The sequence below is a fragment of the Rhinoraja longicauda genome, chromosome 5 (genome assembly GCF_053455715.1).
Source record: "Rhinoraja longicauda isolate Sanriku21f chromosome 5, sRhiLon1.1, whole genome shotgun sequence".
Lineage (NCBI taxonomy): Eukaryota > Metazoa > Chordata > Chondrichthyes > Rajiformes > Arhynchobatidae > Rhinoraja > Rhinoraja longicauda.
The window spans coordinates 16649977-16673705 of record NC_135957.1 but is presented as its reverse complement, the minus strand read 5'-3'; the positions used below and the strand labels follow the sequence as shown (position 1 = coordinate 16673705).

At 39.5% G+C, this 23729-nt stretch overlaps 2 protein-coding genes across 2 annotated transcripts in view; one reads left to right on the top strand and one right to left on the bottom strand.

The window, feature by feature from the left end:
* The window catches only part of LOC144593884 (uncharacterized), a 222433-nt gene extending 216563 nt beyond the window's left edge, over positions 1–5870 (top strand). The window contains exon 54 of the mRNA XM_078400009.1: positions 4363–5870. Coding sequence (XP_078256135.1) covers positions 4363–4505 — 143 coding nt within the window. The 3' untranslated portion in view covers positions 4506–5870. The remainder of the gene's footprint in view (positions 1–4362) is intronic.
* Positions 5871–10889: 5019 nt separating this feature from the next.
* Positions 10890–23729, bottom strand: part of col9a1b (collagen, type IX, alpha 1b) — an 82294-nt gene continuing 69454 nt past the window's right edge. The window contains exons 30-32 of the mRNA XM_078398994.1: positions 17404–17592; positions 16852–16929; positions 10890–12077 (exon numbers count right to left, since the gene is read on the bottom strand). Coding sequence (XP_078255120.1) covers positions 11893–12077; positions 16852–16929; positions 17404–17592 — 452 coding nt within the window. The 3' untranslated portion in view covers positions 10890–11892. The remainder of the gene's footprint in view (positions 12078–16851; positions 16930–17403; positions 17593–23729) is intronic.

Here is a 23729-nt window from a genome sequence, read left to right as displayed (position 1 = left end):
TTGCAGCATAACACCCCAATTCTTATATTCTCTGTTACGATCTATGAAGGCAAGCATGCTACATGCCTTCTGCACCATCCTGTCTACTTACATGGCCACTTTCAGGTAAGCATAGACTTGAACTCCAAGGTCCCTCCGATCACCAATATTCATTAGCTCCATAACATTTCCTGGATGTATCCTACACTAGTTTGTTTTCCAAAAATGCACCACCTTGCACTTGTTGGGTTAAATTTCATCTTTACACTCTACCCAACTTTCCATCTAATCTGGATCCTGCTGTAGCCTTAGTTGACTTTCCTCACTATCCACAACTCCCCCAACTTCCATGTTATCTGCAAACGTACTAATCATACCTTCCACATTCACATCCAAGTTGTTCACATATATCACAAACAACAGGGATCCCAGTATCAAGCCCTGCAGCACACCATTTGTCACAGACTTCCAATCAGAAACACATTCTTCCACCACTAGCCTCTGCCTCGGTTACCGAATCTTGGATTCCATGTGTCTTGACTTTCCCAACCAGCTTACCATCCAGAACCTTGTCAAATGTCTTACTAAGGTGCTTACAGCCAATGTCAACAGTCCTGCCTTCTTCAAACTTAGTTCCACGTTGAAAAAGTCTGTCAAATTATTGAGGTCGTATTTTCCCTTCACAGTGCCATCCTAATTATCTCTAATTAGACCAGCCTTTCCAAATATACAAAAATCCTACCCCTCAGGATTTTCTCCAATAATTTTGCTACCATTGATGTAAGATTCAAAGGCCTTTCATGACTATTGCATACTGGAAATGTGTTTGAATAATAGTGGCACAGTGGTAGAGTTACTGCCTTGCAGAGCCTGAGACCTGGGTTCGATCCTGATCACAGGTGCTGTCATATGGAGCATGCACGTTCTCCCTGTGATCATTTAGTTTTTTTCCAGGTGCTCTGCTTTCCTCCCACTTTCCAAAGATGTGCAGGTTTGTTGGTTTATTAGCTTCTATAAATTGTTCCCATTGTGTAGGACAGAACTAGTGTATGGGTGATTGCTGGTTGATGCAGACTCACTGGACCAAAAGGCCTGTTTCCACGCTGTATCTCTAAACTAAACTAAACATTCACCAGCCTGGAGTTATCTGGCCTATCTGCTGCCCTGGCAAACAGAGGAACATTAATAATACTCAAATCTCCTGACACCTCATCAGTGGGGAAACAAAGATGCAAAAATAGTGTAAGATTTTTAATCCTATAACATCTAATACCTCTTCCTTCTTAATACTGATCTGCTGTAGATTATCCACATGCTCCTTTCCGAACTCATTCTCTTTGTCCTTCTCCCTGGCAACTACAGCTGAGAAGTATTCATTTAGAACCTTGCCCACATTGCCTGGCTCCACATATAGATTACCCCTTTGGTCCCAAAGGGACCTACCCTTTCTCTGGCCACCCTCTTGATTCTGATACACATGTTGGGCTTCTCCTTAATCTTGTTTGTCAAGGATATTTCATAGCCTATTGCCTACCTAATTTCTTTCTTTAGTTCTCTCTTCTATATTCCTCAAGAGACTCCTTGATCCCAATTTCCTATATCTGCCATGTTTTCTTTTTCCCAATTAAATCTTTAGTATCTCTGTCACCTAAGGCATGCTAATTGTGCCATCTTTGGCTTCATCCTTGCTGGAACATGCTGGACCTCAACTCTTACTAACACTCTTAAGACTTCTATTTATAAGCTATCATTTTACCCACAAGCATTTTCTCTCAATCTACTTTTGTCAGATGCTAAATATCAGCCTCTCACCCAGTTCAAGACATTAGCTTGAAGACTGACCTTATCCATTTCCATAATTACCTTAAAACTTAGAGAATTACGGTCACTATTACCTCCAATGAAATTTCCACTGCCTGCCTGGTTTGAGTTCCTAAGATAAGGTTGAATACTGCTCCATCTGTAATAGAACTCTCCACATATATTCTAAAGATATATTCTTTGATATATTTAACAAATTCCACCTGATCTAAATCCCTTTGCAACCTAAAGCAATCTGAGTCAATATTGGGAAAGTTAAAATTCCCCATTGCTATAACCCTATCGCTTTTATATCTTGCTGCAATTTACTTGCATATCTATTCTTCTCATTCCTCTTACTGTTGGTAAATGCAGAGGAGCTTTGATTTATCAGCTAAGGGTAGACGGATGATGGGCAGTGGGAGGTTTTAGATTTTTTAGATTTTAGATTTAGAGATACAGCGCGGAAAGTTTACATTTGCCCAGCCAATTAACCTACATACCTGTACGTCTTTGGAGTGTGGGAGGAAACCGAAGATCTCGGAGAAAACCCACGCAGGTCACGGGGAGAACGTACAAACTCCGTACAGACGGCGCCCGTAGTCAGTCGTTTTCTTGTTTGGGTTTGATATGACATTGTAATGCTTGTCTGGAATCCAGAGTAGGTATTAAGTACATATGATGATTCTCATTCTTATACCACTGTCTGCCATCTCTCCTGGTGCTGTCCTGTCAGAGAGTAATCAATGGTCAACCACATGGCTGTTCCTATGGAGTCATATATAGATTAGACCAGGTACGTACGGGTGGCACGTTCTCTTATCTGAACGATAATGGTGGACCAAATAGTCTTTACAACAATCTATCAGTTTAATGGTCACTGTCACTGAGTCTCACTTTTTTTCTAACAGATCATTTAATAAATGGAATGAAAACCACAGTTGTTTATGGTAAAAATGGGATAGCTTTAGATACTGGTCCAGAGACATTATCCTATTTATGTGGGTTCTTAAATGGAACCTGCCTGTTCACTGCAGAACATATAAAATCATTGTGCAAGTCCTTTCCCAATAGTGATCACCTCAAGCACATGTTAATAATAGACTTTTTATAAACATGATTTGTCCCAAATGCAATCCTCCCTGAAAGTGATCTTCTCCAAGGTGATCTTTCATGATGTGGATATGCTTGATTAGTGACTTGCCCAGAGACGACTTTCATCAACAATGTCACTCCACAAAAGGCTTTTGACAAGGTCTCACAGAGAAGGGCGGACCAAAAGGTTAGAACATATGGGATCCTACAATAAACTTCCCAAAAGAGATGGAGACGATTTTACTCATTAGTATATGCAACAGGTTTTTTTAAAATGAGGCAAATCAATGTATATAATTATCCAGTCACTTGCCTGGTTGAAAGCAGCACCCACAACACTCATGAAGCTCAGCACTCTCCAGGCCACTGCAGGCTCCCAGCCGCCAACCTGTAACATTTACTCCCTCGAGCTGGCAAAAAAGATTTCAATGTGTGTGTATTCAAGATGCCCTTCATCAACTTACTAAGACTGACCGAATAATATCTCTCCAACTCACAACCTCTATCATTAAAGATAAGGGCTACAGCATGGGAACAACCTGCAGTTTTTGCTCCACATCATATTACAATTTGTCTGTTCCTTCTTTGTCTTTGTAAACCTGAAACTCCATACTCAAAAGCCAAAAGGTCAGCTAGGGTTCTGCTTCTCAGAAACCCAATTACCTTCTCCCATTGAAAGCAATGATAATTTCTCATTATCATATTCTTTTAATGTTTGCCGATCTATACTTTTGCTGTTTTCAAATTGTAATCATTCATTTTATTTAATCTAACTTTAATTTTATGGTCAATCGAATGAAGAATACTAGCCATTTGTTATCCTTACTTGCTCACAGGAAAAACAGTGAATGAATAACATTTTTTTAAAAATTGCAATAAATAAAATTAGAAAGACAGAGATTTCACATCTATAAGCCATTTTCAGTGTAGATTGATTATTTAGTGATAATTAAGATCTCCAGTAAGCATTTATATCTAAATGGAGGAGTTGTAGCTTGCTTATTAGTTGGTTTCATTTAGATGAATATCACACGTTCACACTCTGCGTGGCTAAGCGTCAGATCTCTGTGATCTGGTTAAAGCAGATACTGGTTATAGCCAGCTTATAATGTTCTAACGGAATTCTAGAAAATTAAATGTACACATAGTCACCCAGTCCATCATCTCAGTACCCTTGAGATACCACATATCCTGTTTGATTTCATCTTTCAGAATATAGTCACAGCTCCTCATTTATACATCCAAGTACTTCTTATAAAGCTTGGAGAACAACAGTCCTGATTTCCCCATTTAACTGTGGATGCCAGGTGTCACCATATCCACCCTGCTATTATATTGCAAGGCCCATCTGCAGAAAGTCCCTCGTTCTTCCCAGCTGATCAACAAAGAGATCCACAACTCCAACTGTTGAAGCTTCACGTTACAGTTTAAACCAGATGAGTCTGATTGGCAGACACTGAGGAAATGTGTGCCCATTGTGTGTTTCAGGTCTGCCAGGATTGGAAACCCAAGGTCCTCCAGGGACCCCAGGCCCACGGGGCATCGCAGGCTCTCCAGGAAGTGACGGAAGATGTGATCCTGCAGAATGCTTCTTTCCTGCAAGCTTTCCACAACCATCCACACACCGATAAAGTCCATCCTTAACCAGAAATTGTTTCAAGGGTGGCAGTCTTTGAACTGTTGGTTAACGCACTTTACAGTTTAACAAAGGAATCCAGTTTCTATCTTTGCAAGTTGCAAAGATGTATGGGTTGTCACCTGAACGCTGATTGTGCCAATGCATCCACATTCAGTCACAGAGTCGTGCTCTCGCAGCCTGACGGCTGATGGTGGATTAGTGACTCAATTGAAAAGGTGTTATATTGAGCATGAGACACACAGCAGCTGCAGGTTTTTTACATTTACAAATCTACAGATAGAATTGTTCTCCAGTTCTGCTTCATAGTCTTTGAACACATCGAATAGATAATTCCCACATAGTGTAGTGATTTGATTGGTAAATAAGTTTTGAAAGTATTTTAGCTCTTTAAGTATATTTCAGTAAGAGATAAATAATTTAATATAGATGATAACTGCGATAAACATCTATCCCCATTCCATATGCCTCCTCAGATTATTCAGATCCGGAGGAGGCCTTTGGATCAGTGCTCCAGTCCCCGTGTTTTGAAGGACTAGACAATCAGTCTCACGCCCATAGCTCTGAAAAAAAGGACTCGTTTATTACCAATTTGAAAGTTTTTGTTGAATCTGCTTGCATCCTCTATTAAATATTATTTTCATTATTTATTATTAAAATATATCAATACTTCTAGCTGAAAGCTTGAATTAAGAATTTCAATTTATGACTCCATCTCATCAAAACATCACTCATGTGATGTTTACATGTATTGCATTAAAGAGCAAACAATGCCTGCATGATTTTAAAAATTTATTTCCATGAATAACAATTCGTAATTTTTTTGTGATCTGGTCAATAGAAGTGTTGATGTTTTTTATCAATACATATTACATGGTGATCTTTGTGATTTTATTGCTGGTTGGATACATCGCATGACTATTGAATAGTGCCATCTCACGACCTTTATTTTGAAGGATAAGCCTCAACGAAGAGCCTCAAAAGAATAATAATGAAACCATGTGGCAATGTAGATAATTGTGTTTCTCCATTGTATTTTAATGGAATATAATTCAAATGGTAAAATAACGACAAGCACTTATTTTTGACAGATATGGTAGTTTAACATTATTGTTGAACAACTCACCGCAATTGCAATGTACTGGCACTATTAGGACTAGGACGTAATGGTAACTTTTAGAATGAACTGTGTGGAACAAATACTATTCCAAATGGTGCTATGTGTATATTTTGAGTTTTTAATTTAACCATGGCAAAATTTAATTGTAAGCAACTTGTACTGCCAGCTTTTAAATACATATGTTGATTTAATTCAAATGTGATTAAAAATGGCAGATCTTATTTTTTATACATTGTAAAAGTGCTATTTTATTTTCATACACATGGTAAGTGTTATTTTCTGTCCGAGTGCTGGACTGTTTGGTTCGATGCATGCACGATGTATGCGAGATTATTGCTTCAAATTTATTTATGCTGGATATTTGACACTTCAAAGTTTTTGTTTGTTTTATATTAACAGTTTATTTGAACAAAATGTTTATGTTGTAATTTAGAAAAAATATCTTCTGTGTTAGTTAAGAAATGAACTTCACCTGCTGTTGTGCACTGGTCCCAGTATTTTAACTAATGGAGCAGCGGCATATTTAATGTGTATTGTTAATAGAAGTACCTCATAAGAAGAGCATTCCATCCTGATTTAGTTTCTAAGCATATTTTTCCTTTTATTGCAAATAAAAGTAATGCACAGCAGGCCAAACATATTCATTTGTACAATCAAATTTGCCATGATTGTAGAGCTGACCTAATGTAGTATGTGAATGTGCTAAAAGTAAATCAAGAACATAAATACAGGGCCCTCCATAATGTTTGGGACAAAGACCCATCATTTATTTATTTGACTCTGTACTCCACAATTTGAGATTTGTAATAGAAAAAAAATCACGTGGTTAAAGTGCACATTATCAGATTTTAATAAAGGCCATTTTTATATATTTTAGTTTCACCATGTGGAAAATACAGCAGTGTTTATACATAGTCCCCCCCATTTCAGGGCACCATAATGTTTGAGACAAAGCAATGTCATGTAAATGAAAGTAGTCATTTTAGTATTTTGTTGCTGTTACAGGGATGAGGGCTATGATTCTGTCCTGCAGTGTTCTTCAACTAGAAATACATAATATTTCTACAACGTGGCTCTAGAACAAAAAGAAAAGTAACAGAATATGATAGAACTGGAAATTACAGAATTTCTACTAATTTCTGTTTTCCTATTTAATATTTTCCTTGGTTTTGATCTGAACTTCGATGGTTGAATTGGAATCCGCAAAAATATAGTATTCATCATACCTTTCTTCCTCCCGCCCCATTCAGGACATTCACTGCACAACTCCAATCAATCTTTCTTCAGTATTTTGTTGAAATACATGTTGATTATTTCCTGCCAGTTAATTGGGTGTTGCCAAGAGCACCTTTCACTAGATTATGGGATAAGGGCAGAAATGGTGTAATTTCAAATTGTCCTTTCATCATACACTAACTGTTGAAAAACAATGATTTAGCATTAAGGTTGGTAAATGCTCTTGTAAATGCATGCACAAATATTTTAGAATATTGACTAATAATGTTAACTGTTTTTTTGCTGTTGTTATGAACATGGCTCTATATCAGTCATTGATTATAAAAGCAGAACAAATTGTGATGATATACATCTGCTGAGAAACAAATATACTAAATGTGGACTTGCATTTAATTTGAAAGAACATAGACAAACCTCTTTGCTTCAGTGCATCATAGCGAAGCAAAAATGGCATCTAACCATTGTTTATAAAGGTGTAAAGGATTTCGGTATTAGTTAACGATCTTTGTAATCCTTAAATTTGTTTGCAGTTGATCCTGTCAATAAGACGTCAATAAGACATCAACTGACTATAGGTGAATATTTTGATAACAGATGGATATGCAGTTTTAAACGCAATGTCCTACCTCATTTGAGGACAGTTTTAATTTATGTATTTAGGTTGTATTAATTACTGGTGCCATTAATTAACTGATTGGTGCCATTAATTAACTAATTTCTTATTTTAATTTTTTCCCACGTTTTCAGGAAATTATCTGAATAACATTTTTTTTTTGTTTATTTCATTTCAAACTCACTACCTATTCTGTTTGCTTTCCAATCTTCTCCACTCTTGTGCCAAAGATGTTGGGGTCCACAACAACAGTTAGTTGTTGAATCTCCAGTACCTGACCTGAAGGATTGTCTTTATATTTGACTCTGATGCTCTTTAACAAGAGGGGTTCTGAGCCTACCTCAACCTTGCCTTAAAACATTCTGGTCTTGTTTGACTGAAGGTTATTAGAAAACAAGTAAAAGTGGGGAACTAAGATTAATTTTGCTCCGGTTTAACACAGTAGTGAATACTGTGATATCAGCAAGCTCAGAATCTGAGCTGAATTTAAACTGGAGACTGCTTGGTCCATCAGACAGTCCAGCAGTGGAGTAAAATTAATAGGGATGTTCACGAATGAAATTTTATAAAAAGTTTAAAACTGTATGAATTAAGCCTCTGATGCAAATTAGTTGCTGATTTACTTTTTCACCTTGTCATTTTCTTACATTTTTTTATTGAGATTTGATGGATATTTTCAGTGATCATATTCTTAAATAACTTTCAATTTTTCATTTATTTGAACTATTTTGAATTTTGTACCACATTTTAGTAAGATGCTTTGTGCTCATTCCGGTATAAAGAGTTTCTGTACCCATATCCACTTAAGGAACAGGAGATAGAATGAAATCAAATTTTGAAATCAAATGCTCAGTCATTGAAATTGCTAATCCATTTAAGATGTTTATACTATTTTGTAAGGCATCAGCCTGCCCATCAGTTATTGGAAAGAGAAATACGGATATATCTTTTGATAGATCCTCAAACTATTTGAATAATGCACCCTGTTCTGATTTTATGTTGCTGTAGACTCTATCGGGTAGAGATTAATTAAAGCCAGCAAAACGTTTTATGTTCATACTTGTGCCAGTTTGAATTCAAATTGCTATTAAGACAATTGATGTGAACTAATGTTGGCTTATATACCCGAGAAAAAGAAATAATGTTATTGCTTTATAATTCATGATTAAATTGTGTACTGCTGATTTAAATAAACCGTCTACTGCTTTAGAACCTGGGTCTTAGTCAAATATATCAAATCACATCTAAGTTCACAGCATGAAAATATGCCATGCATACCTTATCTCAATTTCTCAGTTTCCACTCAAGGAAGACACGAGATATCTTGCAGTTCTTCTCGTGCTCCATCTCCCCCAGACATAACAAGGATAAAGTCCATGCCTGAGTGTCATTCCTCTCCTTTATCCCTCCTTTACTTCCCTACTGCCCTCTTCCATCCACATCCCTCCTTCCGGCCTTGTCTTTCACTTCTCCATCTTCCTTATCTGATACCTTTTTGTCTCCTTTTCACCTCTAGCCTTTGTCACCTCCTTCCCTCACCTGTATCTACCTACCAGGCTTTGCCCTGCCACAACCTCTCTTAGATTTCTCCCCCTTACTCCATCAGTCTGACGAAGGGTCCTTAACTGAAACGTCAACTGTCTGTTTCCTCCACAGATGATGTTCTTCCAGCACTTTTTCTTGCTCAAAATTGCAGGTCACTTATGTCTCCATACCTATGTCTCAGTTGTTTTCTCCCACACTGCATCTCATTCTATCAAGGCATCTTCCTATCTTTTGCCTGTCACCTGTAGCTTTTCCATAATTGTATCTATTATACTTAAGTTGAACACTGTCTTAGGTTGAAGCTGCACATTCGAGCAACAAACATTTGTAAAGGCCTATTTTTTTTTTAGAAGATCTTCAGTCTGCTCATTCACTGTATAAAATCTCACTTCTGAAATCATGCTTGTAACTTTTTTATGCCTTCTCCTGTTCTTTGCATTCTTTCTGCAATTTGGAAAGTAGAAATGAACTAATAATCTAAGTGAATTACTATGAATGTGTAACATATCGTACTTTCCAATTATTTATCTACAAAAATGAAACACAATGCATTTTAATGTGTCTCAGATTTAAAATGAGCATTTGTATATTTCGTTTCTGGTAAAATAATAGTAAGGTAAAATACACAGAAGCTTAAAACAAAGCACAACATTACTGGTCATGGACCTCCAGTCAGAATAACACCCATCCACCACTACCCTATCTGTGGCAGCTAAATGCAGCACCTGCAGTGTTCATTTCCAAGTGTTAAAGCTCTTACCTGGACATATTTGTCTAATGAAAGTTGGCATTTCTGGCAACATTACTGTATGTTTGGGGAAGTACGTGTTTTTCTACTATAATGCGCATTCCCATAAGCAAATTAGTTATAATGTGATTGATGGGAACAGTATTTGCATCATGAGGGCAGCTTTTGATGTAGAATAATCGCATCAGAAAACTTAAATTTGAACTTTAATGGGATTTAACTCTTTGCAATGATTTCTGCCACCACCTCCTACCCCCTCCTTCTCATGGTACTGCAAATGTTCTCCTTGGCACAATGCACCTCCATTCTGAGGTAGTCCATATCATCTAGGATGATAAGAAAAACTCGACGGGGAGGGATGGGGTGGGACATATGATTTCCTTTCTCTTCAGTCTCCATCTCTTACAATGCAGGGGAATGGTCCTTTAAAGGTTGCAACCCTGGCACCTGCACTACATACAAAATTATTTATTTGGAATTGATGTGGTTTCTCTTAGGAGGGACTGCCAAATGAAAACATACCGGGCGGCACGGTAGCGCAGCGGTAGAGTTGCTGCTTTACAGCGAATGCAGCGCCGGAGACTCAGGTTCGATCCCGACTACGGGTGCTGCACTGTAAGGAGTTTGTACGTTCTCCCCGTGACCTGCGTGGGTTTTCTCCGAGATCTTCGGTTTCCTCCCACACTCCAAAGACGTACCGGTATGTAGGTTAATTGGCTGGGTAAATGTAAAAATTGTCCCTAGTGGGTGTAGGATAGTGTTAATGTACGGGGATCGCTGGGCGGCACGGACTTGGAGGGCCGAAAAGGCCTGTTTCCGGCTGTATATATATGATATGATGATATGATGATACCCGTGCTATTAAATGGTGTGATACTTTTAATCAATAATTGCAATCTAAAACCATGATTCTATTAAAGTGTATGAATCCACATGGGTATTGTATTGGCACTCCAATTACAGAGCTGATTAATTTCTAGACAAATTTGTTAACCTGTTTTTTTCTGTTCTTTCCCAGTTTAAAAAAAAAGAATTATAACAAATAAGAATACAAAAATATAGGTTAAACATAGAAAAAAATATTTAAATTAGTCACTTATTGCAAATAAATGGTGTGATACTTTTAATCCATAATTTTGTTTTTTTTACAAAGAACACAAGACATGTACACTGCAAATCTCTGGTCTAGGAAAAAATTCTGAAAATATAATGCAACAATGGTATAGTTGTGCTGATTGATTAGGCTGTTAGTTATTTGAACTGACCATTCATAGAAAAACATGCACTATTTGAAGAAATCTGCATTTATTATATTCTTCAATAAACAATATAATTTTAGAGTGAAAAATAAATAACAGGCCTTTTTAATGTATTAGTTGTTCAGTTTCCACAAATGAAACTCTAATTTGACAATGTTCAGTTGCCAATTTAACCAAGGACCTTAAGCAGAAGGGTACAAGTTGAAATCAAAATACTTCATGTACACTAGACCAAAGTTGCTGGGATGAAATCTTCATCACTCATACTTATTAAACAATGTGTACCAAGAAAAGAAAAAGTAATTTCCCTTGCATAATTCCAGAATCAGACATTTACAGAGATTCACAGTACACAGCGACCCTGTGCGGCATGTTTTTATATGAATGGTCTCTGACAATCATTTCTGTACAAAATGAAACTTTGAGTTTTTGTTAATAGTTTTAGTATACAATATCGTACAAACAGATCAGCAAAGCTTCATCAGTTGGCTTCCCTAAATTTTAAAATTTTACAAGATGAAATGGAAGATATTATTTCTGCGGTAATAATTAACACAATCTTCTCTTTTAAGTTATTTATTGGAAAATAATGGGGACTCTGTAACACACCAGGAAAGGGAAGTATCAGGAACTTATTAAAAGTACATTTTCTTTTGGTAATCTTTTAATTCCAATGTACATCCAATGGAGAATCAAGGTCCGGTCACTTATGGAGCACCATTAGTTTGAATTAGATTGTCAAGTACAATATCTTTTTCAAATCAAAACATTAAGTCCATTTCCCAGATTAACGTTTACGTGGGTTTCAGTTCTTTTTTTTCTGCAATCTGCTCCACATCCTAAGAGTTATACATCAATAGATCATGGTCCTTTTACATTTTCTGGTGGTGGTGCCCGTAAAGCTTGTGTGCAGGCAGAGAACTCACAGTAGCCAGGAGGACCTGCACGACCAGGAGAACCAGGAATACCCGACTGCCCTGCCTTTCCAGGTGGGCCTCTCCCACCATCACGGCCATCCCTGCCAAAGTTATTCTTGCCAGGCTCCCCTATACCAAAGTAAAGCAAAGGTGTCATTAATACCAATGACTGGTATGAAGTACAAACAGATTGATGTCTGCCATCCATCCTAATTAAATACTATATCCCGTTCTAGGTCTGTTTACTTCTTAAATGCTACTTAACTCCCTTGATGGAGAAAGCAAGAACAAAGGAAACATGAAAATAGAATGAGAATGTTTTGTAACGATATCTGGAAACAGAAGTAGCAACAGAGCAAAAAAAGGATGGAATTATTTCCTGAAAAGGCAGTGGATTTGGGGATAATTGGACATTCAAGACTAAAATTGATAGAGTATGTATAGGTTAGGCACTATTGTTAGCAAATTGGCCACAATGAATTACAGAGCAGATTTGAATATCTAAATAGTCAAATCATCTTCTGTAAAGGTATGGTTCCAGAAATGGCTGAAGTGAGCAAGATGTCCATAGAGCCATCCCTACATCCATCATTCAATCTGGAGATTAGCAACATCCCATGGTAAATGATCAGCAAAAATGTCATCATATCGTAAAATGGGAGAAGAAAATATAACCAAATCTGATCATGTTAACATGCCTCCCTGCTTTTCGAAGATGAGCCCACATTCAAACAACTGCTGGAAGGAACTGCAGATGCTGGTTTGTGGGACAGGCAGCATCTCTGAAGAGAAGGAATGGTGATGTTTCGACTCAGTCTGAAGAAGGGTCTCTCAAAACGTCACCCATTCCTTCTCTCCAGAGATGCTGCCTGTCCCGCTGAGCTACACCAGCATTTGGTGTCTATCTTCAAACTGCTGTTGTCTGTTCTGTCCACAGATAATTACAGACTTTTCACTATTCATTTCACTGCATGCTTAGAGTGAGCTTTAAACAAAACAAAACAAGAAGAAAAGCAAATAGTTATATTTCTATCTGCAGTTATGAGATAACTCTTATCATTGCTATGGGCAAGGATGGAAGACAAAGCAAGAAAAATAGAAACATTTTCGAGAACAGAAGCTTAATCAAGAGGGGCGAGCAAATGGTGACAGCAGGTTAAGGTACGATAGGTTAAGAATTTTCTGTGTAATTCTTGGCTCTTGGTGTGTTAGTGATAGCAGGTGGGATAGTGGAATGCTCCTCCAATAGTAAGTTGGAAGACAAAGGGATTTCCAGTGTCCCGAGGACTACATGCAGTAAGTGCGTTCAGCTGTGACTCTTTACAGATTGTGTTAAGGAATTGGAGCTGCAGCTGGATGACCTCAAGGATTATCCATGGGATGTGAGAGTGTCATAGATAGGAATTACAGTGAAATGGTCATGCCTAAGGTACAGGCAGAAAGTAGATGGGTGACCACCAGGAAAGGGTGTAGGCAGAGAGTGCAGGAAATCCTTGGGTACCTCGATTAATAGGTGTGCTCCTTTGGATACTGTTGGAGGGGATAACTGGTCAGGCAAGAGCAAAAGCAGTAATGGCCCAGTCTGTGGTATTAGGCCTAGCTCTGGGGCACAGCGGGGATAGGGAAAAGTCAAACAGACACATAGTGATAGGAGACTCGTTAGTTAGGGGGGCAGACTGCAGGATGGTCTGGTGCCAGGGTCGAGGAATATAGGGAGTTAAGCAAAAGATTAAAAAGCAGGGCTCCAAGGGTAGTAATCTTCAGATTACTCCTGGTGCCACCGCTATAGTTAGAATAGGACAGATGGAGTAAGACAAATTAGAATGGTATTAGGCAAGAGCTCAGGAGGGTACACTGGGAGCAGTTTTTATTGGGTAAGTCTACATGTGACATGTGGTAATTGTTTAAAGACTAGATGATCGAATTTCAAAACCAGCATGGTCCAGTGAGGAAGGATAAGGATGGCAAAGTAAAGGAACCTTGGATGACCCAAGAGTTGTTAATTTGGTTAAAAGGAAAAAGGAAGTGCATATAAGGTTTAAGAGGATTGAATTAGTCAGGACCTTTGAGGAACATAAAGTAAAGAGGAAAGAACTCAAATAGGTGATTTGAAAGACCAAAAGGGGCCACAAAATGATTTTGGCAAGTCGGATGAAAGAAAATCCCAAAGCTATTTATATTAAAAATAAGAGGGTAACCAGGCAGATGGTAGGACCACTCAAGGATAAAGGAAGGAAATTGTGCTTGGAGTTAGGGGATATAAGTGAAATACTACACAAGTACTTTGCATCTGTTGCACTAGGGAGAAGGACATGAAGGACAGGGAGATGAGTGCGGAGAAACACTAATCTGCAAGAGCAGTTTCAGATTCAGGAGGAGGGGGTGTTGTGGCTCTTGCGATTTTTTCCGTATCGTATCTCCGTCCGCACTGCAGCCTAACGTTGAGGAGTTGGCGGCCTCTGCTGGAGACCGATTTCGAGAGATCAACCGCGGGTGTCTGCGGGACTTTAACATCACAGAGCCCGCGGTCTCTGGTCAGAGACTGACATCGGGAGCTCCAAGCCGCAGGAGCTTCAACCGCCCTGACGCGGGAGCTTCAACCACCCCGATTGCGGATGGTTCCACTGCCCCGACCGCGGGAGAATAAAAGAGGAAGAAGTTTGGACTGTATTGCCTTGCATCAGTTAGGAACGTGGAGAATCTGCTGTGGTGGATTTTTACATTAACTTTTATGTAGTTGTGTGTCTCGTTGCTTTTTTTTAACTATAGCTGTATGGTAATTCGAATTTCACTGTACCTTAATTGGTACATGTGACAATAAACTGACCTTAAAACCTTGAAATTAGCTAGAGAAATGGGCAGAGAAATAGCAGATAGAGTTTAAACCGAGCAAATGTGAGGTGTTGCACTTAGGGAGGTCGAATGTAAGGGGAGAAAATACAATTAATGGCATGATCCTTTACAGCATTGATGAACAGAGGGATTTTGGAGTTCAAGTCCATAACTCCCTGAAAGTAGCAATACAAGTGAACAGAGTGGTAGAAAAGGCAGATTATATGCTTGCCTTCATTGATCGGGGCATTGAGTATAAGAGTCAGGAAGTCATGATGCAGCTTCATAGGGCTTTAATTAGGCCATGTTTGGAATATTGCATGCAGTTCTCATCACCCCATTATAGGAAGGACATGGAGGCTTTGGAAAGTGTGCAGAGTAGATTTACTAGAATGATGTCTGGATTAGGGGGTGACTGGTATGGACAGACTTGGAATTTTCTTTGAAACGTGGGAGGTAGTAGAGAAACCTAATGTTAAATTATGAGAGACATAGATAGGGTAGACAGAACCTATTTCCCAGATGGAAATATCAAATACCAGAGGACATAGCTTTAAAGTGAGAGGGGCAAAGTTTAAAGGAGATGTGCAAAGTTTAAAGGAGATGTGCAAGGCAAATGTGCAGGTTTTGTTTTTACCCAGAAGGTGGTGAGTGTCTGGAATATGCTGTCTTGGGTGATGGTGGAGACAGATACAAGAGTGGCACTTGAGAGACTTTTGGATAGGCACATGGATATGCAGGGAATGGAGAGAAATAGATTATGTTCAGACAGAGAAGGGTTGGTCTTGCCATCTTGTTCGGCAGACATTGTTGGCAGAAGGGGCCTGTTCCTGGGTTGTACTGTTCTATTTTCGATGTTTTAACATGTCACTGACTCTACTAGTAATGAGTCTGCAATTATTTTGGCTGAACTTTGCTGGCTTTTATCAGTCAGTATCAAAAGGGAACTGCCAGCTGCCTTTCATTCACACCTCAACACTTCTCAGAATTAAGCACATAATCAAATAGAGACAGGTGCTTTAGTTTAGTTTAGAAGTGTGGAAACCACTTAACTTGCCTCACCATAACTTGCTGCCGTTATAGACCAGTTAGACTAACACTAGCTAGCATCAATTGATATTCCTGGAAGTAAATGGCAAGGTGTGTAAATCTCATGGACACATGGGAAGAGATGCTTATTAGCTGGAACACAGGATTAGAAGGTTCATGGAAAATGAGAGCATTGCAGATGCAGGTCTCCAAGCATTGATGAGCAAGGTAAAGAAAAGGCAAGAAGTCTTCTTCCTATAAAGGCCTTGCAAACTGCAGTGTACATTGTCAATCATGAGGAGGAGAGTTAGCATTTGAGGTCAATGGCAGGAGTGAAGCATACAGGATTTGGAAAAATGTTGAAGTCAATCACTAGCATCACACAGTGCTCCTTGGTGTACACATTCATCACTCACCATCAACAATATCTACAAGTCAGCAATCACTTTGCCACTCACTACCCATAATCCAATTGCATAGCTTCCAGACACTGCCTACTTTTCATCCAGACCAGATGTATTATCCAAGCACACTCTCACATACATGTTTTGATCTTGGTTGACTGTGCCACTGTAGATAGGGCAGCTGGCTCACTGCTCCAAATACCCAGACTTTAATCCTGACTTCCAAGTGTTGTCTGGGTGGAGTTTGCACTTTCTTCCTGTGACTCTGTGGGTCCCCACTGGGTTTTCCAATTTTCTCCCATATCCCTAATATGTGCCAGTTGGTAGTTTAACTGCTGAAATTACTCTTCTACTTTGTGAAGAAATATAAAAGAAGAACCAGCAGAGCAGTAAGGAATAAACTCATGTTCATCAATCAGTGGATTGGAGTAGGGATGTCATTGGGGGTGGTGCACATTATTAATGTGGCTGCCGCAAAATCATTATAATTTGATGCTAAATAAAATGATACCATAATGTTTTAAAATGCATATAAACATAATGCATACATTATTAACCAGCTTATTCAAAAAGACAAAGTTTACAAAGGAAAAAAAAGTAAAATGAGGCCACCTGGGATTAGCCATGTTTGTTCATACCTGGTAGACCTTGTTGCCCGGGCAATCCCCTGGGTCCTCTTCCTGTCAGTCCTTTGTCACCCCTATCACCTTGTTCACCTGCACAGAAATACATATTAGATGTTGATATAGAATAATTAAAGAATTTATAATTAAAATTAAATATTTTTAATATTAACGTAATTATCATTGGTTCCCAAAGTTCAATTGCTACCATTCAATTTCTGTTTCAATCAACAAAATTACAGTATGCTATCAAATTTGGAGAATTAATACAGAATGACCTAGGAATTCAAACTTCAAAAATTGATAGTTACGTGAGGGAAGAACATGACAGATTTAGCATACAATTTAACTGGTAAAAATATTGCATACAAAAGCTTTGCAAATGACATAGAACATCCTAGCATGTAATGATATCAAATTAGCTGATCCAAGATGTCCATTTATTCTTTAGGGCTCTTTCTGAATCCACAGCTTTGTGTCAATGTGCATTATGTGTAAATAAACTACATTGTGCGTGTACCTCAAAGGAAGGTGTTCGGCTGCCTCATTGCTCTGCTTGACTATTACCTTTTTGTCCTTTGTAACCAATTATGCCAGGTGGACCTTTAAGGCCATACAGTCCACGAACTCCTGATTGTCCAGGGACGCCATTGTCTCCAGATGGGCCTGAAGCTCCAGGTAGTCCAGGACGTCCGGGCAAACCCATGATGCCAGATTCAGGTCGCCTCAGGCTGGCGGCCAAGTAAGCCAGGTGTTCTATAAAGGAACACCAGATTAGCAAGTTACACAATGCCAACAAATTACATAATCAAACTCGATGCCATTGAATCCTGGGCTTCCTCATCAGCTGACCACAATCAGTATGAATTAGCAATTGCACTTCCTCTCGATAACCATCAGCAAAGGGGCACTTCAAGGCTGTATACAGTCCCCTGCTCTATTCCCACTATTTAGCTAGAGATATACTAACACCATCTTTAAATTCACAAACAATATCACTGTGTGAACAAATAATGAGTAACGATGAGTAACGATGAGTAACGATGAGTAACGGAGCCAGCGCTGCCGTCGCAGCTGCGGCTTGCCTGCAGTCTGTCTGTCTTTTGTGTTTTTTGTTGTTTTTGTATGAATCTGTATGAATTGTAGTTTTAATATGGTGTAGTGTTTGTATGTTATGTGGGGGGGAGGGGGTGGGAGGGAACGGGAACTGCAAAAAATTCTCTCTCCCGAACGGAGACGCGACCTTTGTTTCTGTATCGTGTCTCCGTTCCCGTTGCGGCCTACCAGCGGCCATGCACCTGGGACCACCTGGGGCTCTGGTTCACAGAGCCCGCGGCCCGGACTCACCACCTGCGGCGCTGGCTGCCTGCGGATGCTGCGGGAGCGGCTGCGACTCGTCTCCGGAGGCTCCGGCGCGGGCCGCCTGGACGTCGGAAGCCCGCAGGCCCCTGGGTGGGGGCCGACATCGGGAGCTCCGGCAGCGGCAGAGGCAGCGTGTTCGCCCGCCCCGAATCGCGGGGCTTGGGTCGGCCCGCCGCGGACCTTTCACCGTCCGGCGCAGCCTGGAATAGGCCGCGGGTTTTTCACCGCCCAGCGGGGGCTTCAATGTCGGGAGCCCCGACCGCCCCGACGTGGCAACTCCAACAGCCTGACCGCGGGACAAGACGGCAGGGAAGAGAAAAGACATTCTGGCCTTCCATCACAGTGAGGAGGGACTGGAGGAGACTCACTGTGATGGATGTTTCTTTTTGTTTGGTGTTAGTTTGTGATTGTATGTGTTATTGCATTTTTATTGATTATTCTTATTGGTCTTATTGTTCAACTGCGGGTAATGTTTCATTTCACTACACATTTATGTGTATGTGACAAATAAACGACTATTGACTATTGAGTCAGAGTACAGGAGGAAGATTGATAATCTGATTGAATGGTGCCAGAACAACAATCTTGCTCTCAGTGTTAGCAAGACAAAGGATTTGTTGACTTCAGGAAGGGAAAGCCACTGCCCAGTGAACCCAAGTTCATCAACACCTCTATTCCCTTAGAGATTTGGTATGTCACCAAATACGCCACAACAGGTCCATGGATGATGCCATCATCCTAGTCCTACACTCATCCCTGGAACACCTGGATAAGAGAGACATCAACATCAGACTCCTATTCATAGACTACAGCTCTGCCTTTAATACCATTATACCATCCAAATATATCATCAAACTCGCAGGATTTGGGGTCAGCACTCATCTCTGTAACTGGATCCTTGATTTCCTGTCCAACAGACCCCAATCAGTGAGGAGATGCCAAATCATCCCCTACGATAATCCTCAACATTGGTGCTCTGCAAGGCTGCATTCTCAGCCCCCTTCGTTACTCCTTGTACACCCATGATTGTGCAACCATGTACAAATCTAATTAAATTTTCAAATTCACAGACTACACCACAATTGTGGGCTGGATATCAAATACTGATGAGACGAAATACAGGAAGGAGATAGAGTACCCCGTGTTCTGATGTCGAGACAACAATCTTTCTCTCAATGTCAGCAAGACAAAGGAGATAGTGATCAACTTCAGGAAGCAAAGTGGAACACATACCCCAGTTTGCATTGACAACGCTGAAGTAGAGATGGTTGAAAACTTTAAATTCTTAAGAGTCAATTTCACCAACAACTTCTCCTGAACCACCCATATTGAAGCAACGACCAAGAAAGTACACAAACGCCTCTACTTCCTTAGAAGGCTTAGGACGTTCGGCATGTCCCCAACAACTCTCATCAACTACTACAAGTGCACCGTAGAAAGCATTTTACCAGGATGTATCACAGCTTGGTTTGGGAACAGCCATCCAAGACCACAAGAAATTGCAGCGAATTGTGGATGCAGCCCAGACCATCACACAAACCAACCTCCCTGCCATTGACTGCACTTATACCTCCTGCTGCATAATCAAGGACGAGTCGCACCCCGACCACTCTTCTCCCTTCTCCCATCAGACAAATGGTATAGAAGTGTGAAAACGCACACCTCCAGATTCAGGGACAGTTTCTTCCCAGCTGTTATCAGGCAACTGAATCAACCTACCACAACCAGAGAGCAGTCCTGAACAACTATCTACCTTGTTGGTGAACCTTGATCGGACTTTACTGGCTATACCTTGCACTAAAGGTATTCCCTTATCATGTATCTATACACTGTAAATGGCTCGAATGTAATCATGTATTGTCTTTCCACTGACTAGATAGCACGCAACAAAAGCTTTTCACTGTACCTCAGTACACATGACAATAAACTAAACTAACTACAGTGCCCTCCATAATGTTTGGGACAGAGACCCCATAATTTATTTATTTGCCTCTGTACTCCACAATTTGAGATTTGTAATAGAAAAAAATCACATGTTGTTAAAGTGCACATTATCAGATTTTGGTTTCACCATGTAGAAATTACAGCTGTGTTTATACATAGTCCCCCCATTTCAGGGCACCATAATGTTTGGGACACAGCAATGTCATGTAAATGAAAGTAGTCATGTTTAGTATTTTGTGGCATATCCTTTGCATACAGTGACTGCTTGAAGTCTGTGATTCATGGATATCACCAGTTGCTGGGTGTCTTCTCTGGTGATGCTCTTCCAGGCCTGTATTGCAACCATCTTTAGCTTATGCTTGTTTTGGGGGCTAGTCCCCTTCAGTTTTCTCTTCAGCATACAAAAGGCATGCTCAATTGCGTTCAGATCGGGTGATTGATTTGGCCACTCAAGAATTGATCACTTTTTAGCTTAGAAAAGCTCCTTTGTTGCTTTACCAGTATGTTTGGGATCATTATCTTGCTGTAGAATGAATCGCCGGCCAATGAGTTTTGAGGCATTTGTTTGAACCTGAGCAGATAGGATGTGTCTACACACTTCAGAATTCATTATGCTACTACCATCAGCAGTTGTATCATCAATGAAGATAAGTGAGCCAGTTTCTTCAGCAGCCATACATGCCCAGGCCATAACACCCCCACCACCGTGTTTCACAGATGAGGTGGTATGTTTTTGATCTTTGGCAGTTCCTTCTCTCCTCCATACTTTGCTCTTGCCATCATTCTGATATGTTAATCTTCATCTCATTTGTCCACAAGACCTTTTTTCAGAACTGTGGTTGCTCTTTTAAATACTTCTTGACAAGCTGTAACCTGGCCATCCTATTTTTGCAGCAAACCAATGGTTTGCATCTTAGTGTACCCTCTGCATTTCTGTTCATTAAGTCTTCTGCGGACAGTGATCATTGACAAATCCACACCCGACTCCTGAAGAGTGTTTCTGATCTGTCGGACAGTTGTTTGGAGATTTTTCTTTATTATAGAGAGAATTCTTTTGTCATCAGCTGTGGAGGCCTTCCATGGCCTGCCAGTCCCTTTGTGATTAGTAAGCTCACTAGTGCTCTCCTCCTTCTTAATGATGTTCCAAACAATTGATTTTGGTAAGCCTAAGGTTTGGCTGATGTCTCTAACAGTTTTATTCTTGTTTCTCAGTCTCATAATGGCTTCTTTGACTATCATTGGCACAACTTTGGTCCTCATGTTGTTAAACAGCAATAAAAGTTTCCAAAGGTGATGGAAAGACTGGAGGAAAGACTAAGTGCTGAGTGCTCTCTTTTACCTCCATTGAGGAGGTAATTAAACACACCTGAGCAGTTACAAACACCCTTAAAGCCATGTGTCCTAAATATTATGGTGCCCTGAAATGGGGGGATACTATGTATAAACACAGCTGTAATTTCTACATGGTGAAACCAAAATGTGTAAAAATTCCCTTTAATAAAATCTGACAATGTGCACTTTAACCACATGTGATTTTTTTCTAATGCAAATCTCAAATTGTGGAGTACAGAGGCAAATAAATAAATGATGAGTCTTTGTCCCAAACATTATGGAGGGTGCTGTAAATAAAAGATGGGTCACCCATTCCTTCTCTCCAGAGATGCTGCCTGTCCGGCTGAATTACTCCAGCATTTTGGTCTAACTAAATAAATACTCTATTGAACTTCAACAGGTGTATGGGGGAAAACAGAAAGACTGGTTGCATCATTGCCTGGTTTTGTTACTTGAGCACCGAGAAACAAAGGAGACTGCAGAAAGTGGTAGGTATTACTATTGTGCTATTTGCCGCAACCACAATTCATAGACGTAAATTTACATTTTGTATGAAGAAATGCGAACAATTTCCTTTGGAGTGACTTTAAAATATCAATGCAATTTCAACAGAACAGTGAAAATATTAAAGTTTTTTGATATTGAAACATTGTGGTAGCAAATGTGTTAATCTTGAAAACATTTTGTTAAACGAGGTCAGACTTGATGGGGCAGCAACCATCATTCAGAAAATCAACAGAATTCAGGGAAATGTTGATCAGAAAGTTACACTCAAAAAGTAACTTGAAGAGCAATACCCTGCAGGGCAATAGACCATGATCTGAGAAATGGGTTTCATCTTTTGTCCATTTCATGCTGGTCTGGACACAATAGACTAATTTGCCACCCTCTATACAATAAATTTCTATAATTCTACTGCAGAAGTTCCGTTCAGAAAAAATATTTACATGCCATTTATTTTTTTAAGATCATGAATTTGACTTTTATCCTTTTTTTAAAGTAATTTTACTTCCATGATCAGTTATTCACTGTGGTATATTATGACATTTCAACATGACTGAAGGAGTCAGTTTATTGGCACAGTTTGCTTGTGTAATGCAAACCAACAGGTGTGGTGCAAACCAACAGAGCCTCTGTGAGGGCTAAGTTCAAATGAAATTAACTTGGCAATTATCAAACAATGGTTGCTTTGACAAAATATCCTTTATCTCATCTTAAGACCATAAAGCTGCAGGGAGCAGATAAAATACATTGTGAATTTCTTCTGCTAAGATACAGTGAAAAACTTTGTTTCATGTGCTATTCAAGCAAATCATAACATACACAAGTATAATCAAGGTTAAAATTAGAGGTGATCATCCCCATCTCTTAAATGAGGGGTGGAGGAAATCAGGGCAAGATTCATCTGTATTTGCACTGTGAAAAATAATTGAAGGCTAAGGAATTGCCTAACGAGTTAAGGCAAGATAGAGAAGCATGGTGTTGGCTAGACTCTACCCCAAGTAACCTAGTGCTTTCAGAACAAATATAATTGAAAGAGGAAAAGCTTATACAGGGTAAACTGTTAAAACGCTTTCTTCAATAATTAGAAATATACTCCAAAGTGTTTCCTTAGCCTCTTACATAGAAACATAGAAAATAGATGCAGGAGAAAGCCATTTGGCCCTTCGAGCCAGCACCGCCATTCATTGTGATCATGGCTGATTATTCACAATCAGTAACCCGTGCCTGCCTTCTCCCCATATCCCTTGATTCCACTGGCCCGTAGAGCTCTATCTAACTCTCTTTTAAATTTATCTAGTGAATTGGCCTCTACTGCCTTCTGTGGCAGAGAATTCCACAAATTCACAACTCTCAAATTTACAACGCCTGCTCAGACATCTTAAGGTTTTCTTTACTCTTAAACTTAATCGATTTTCATATGATATTATGTGATTCCAAAACAAACCCAATTCCAGAGTCCAACAAAGGCACCAATATTTCCGGAATAACTGAGGCGCATTTTACAAGAGTGATATTGTGGCTTTAGGGTTAGATCATGAGATCAAGTAGCATAAACATATCTTGTAGTCCTAGTGCAGAAGATTGAGGAATGCTTTAATCTCTGCCCTTTACTCATTGTTACTAGCTTAAGTTTCTTGTACCCACCCAATTCATCCTTTTCATGATACCTGAAACTCTCAGTTAGACTTTTGGTGCAGGGATAGGTGACCAATGAAACAGAATCAAATTTTCACGTACCACTTTTTAAATAC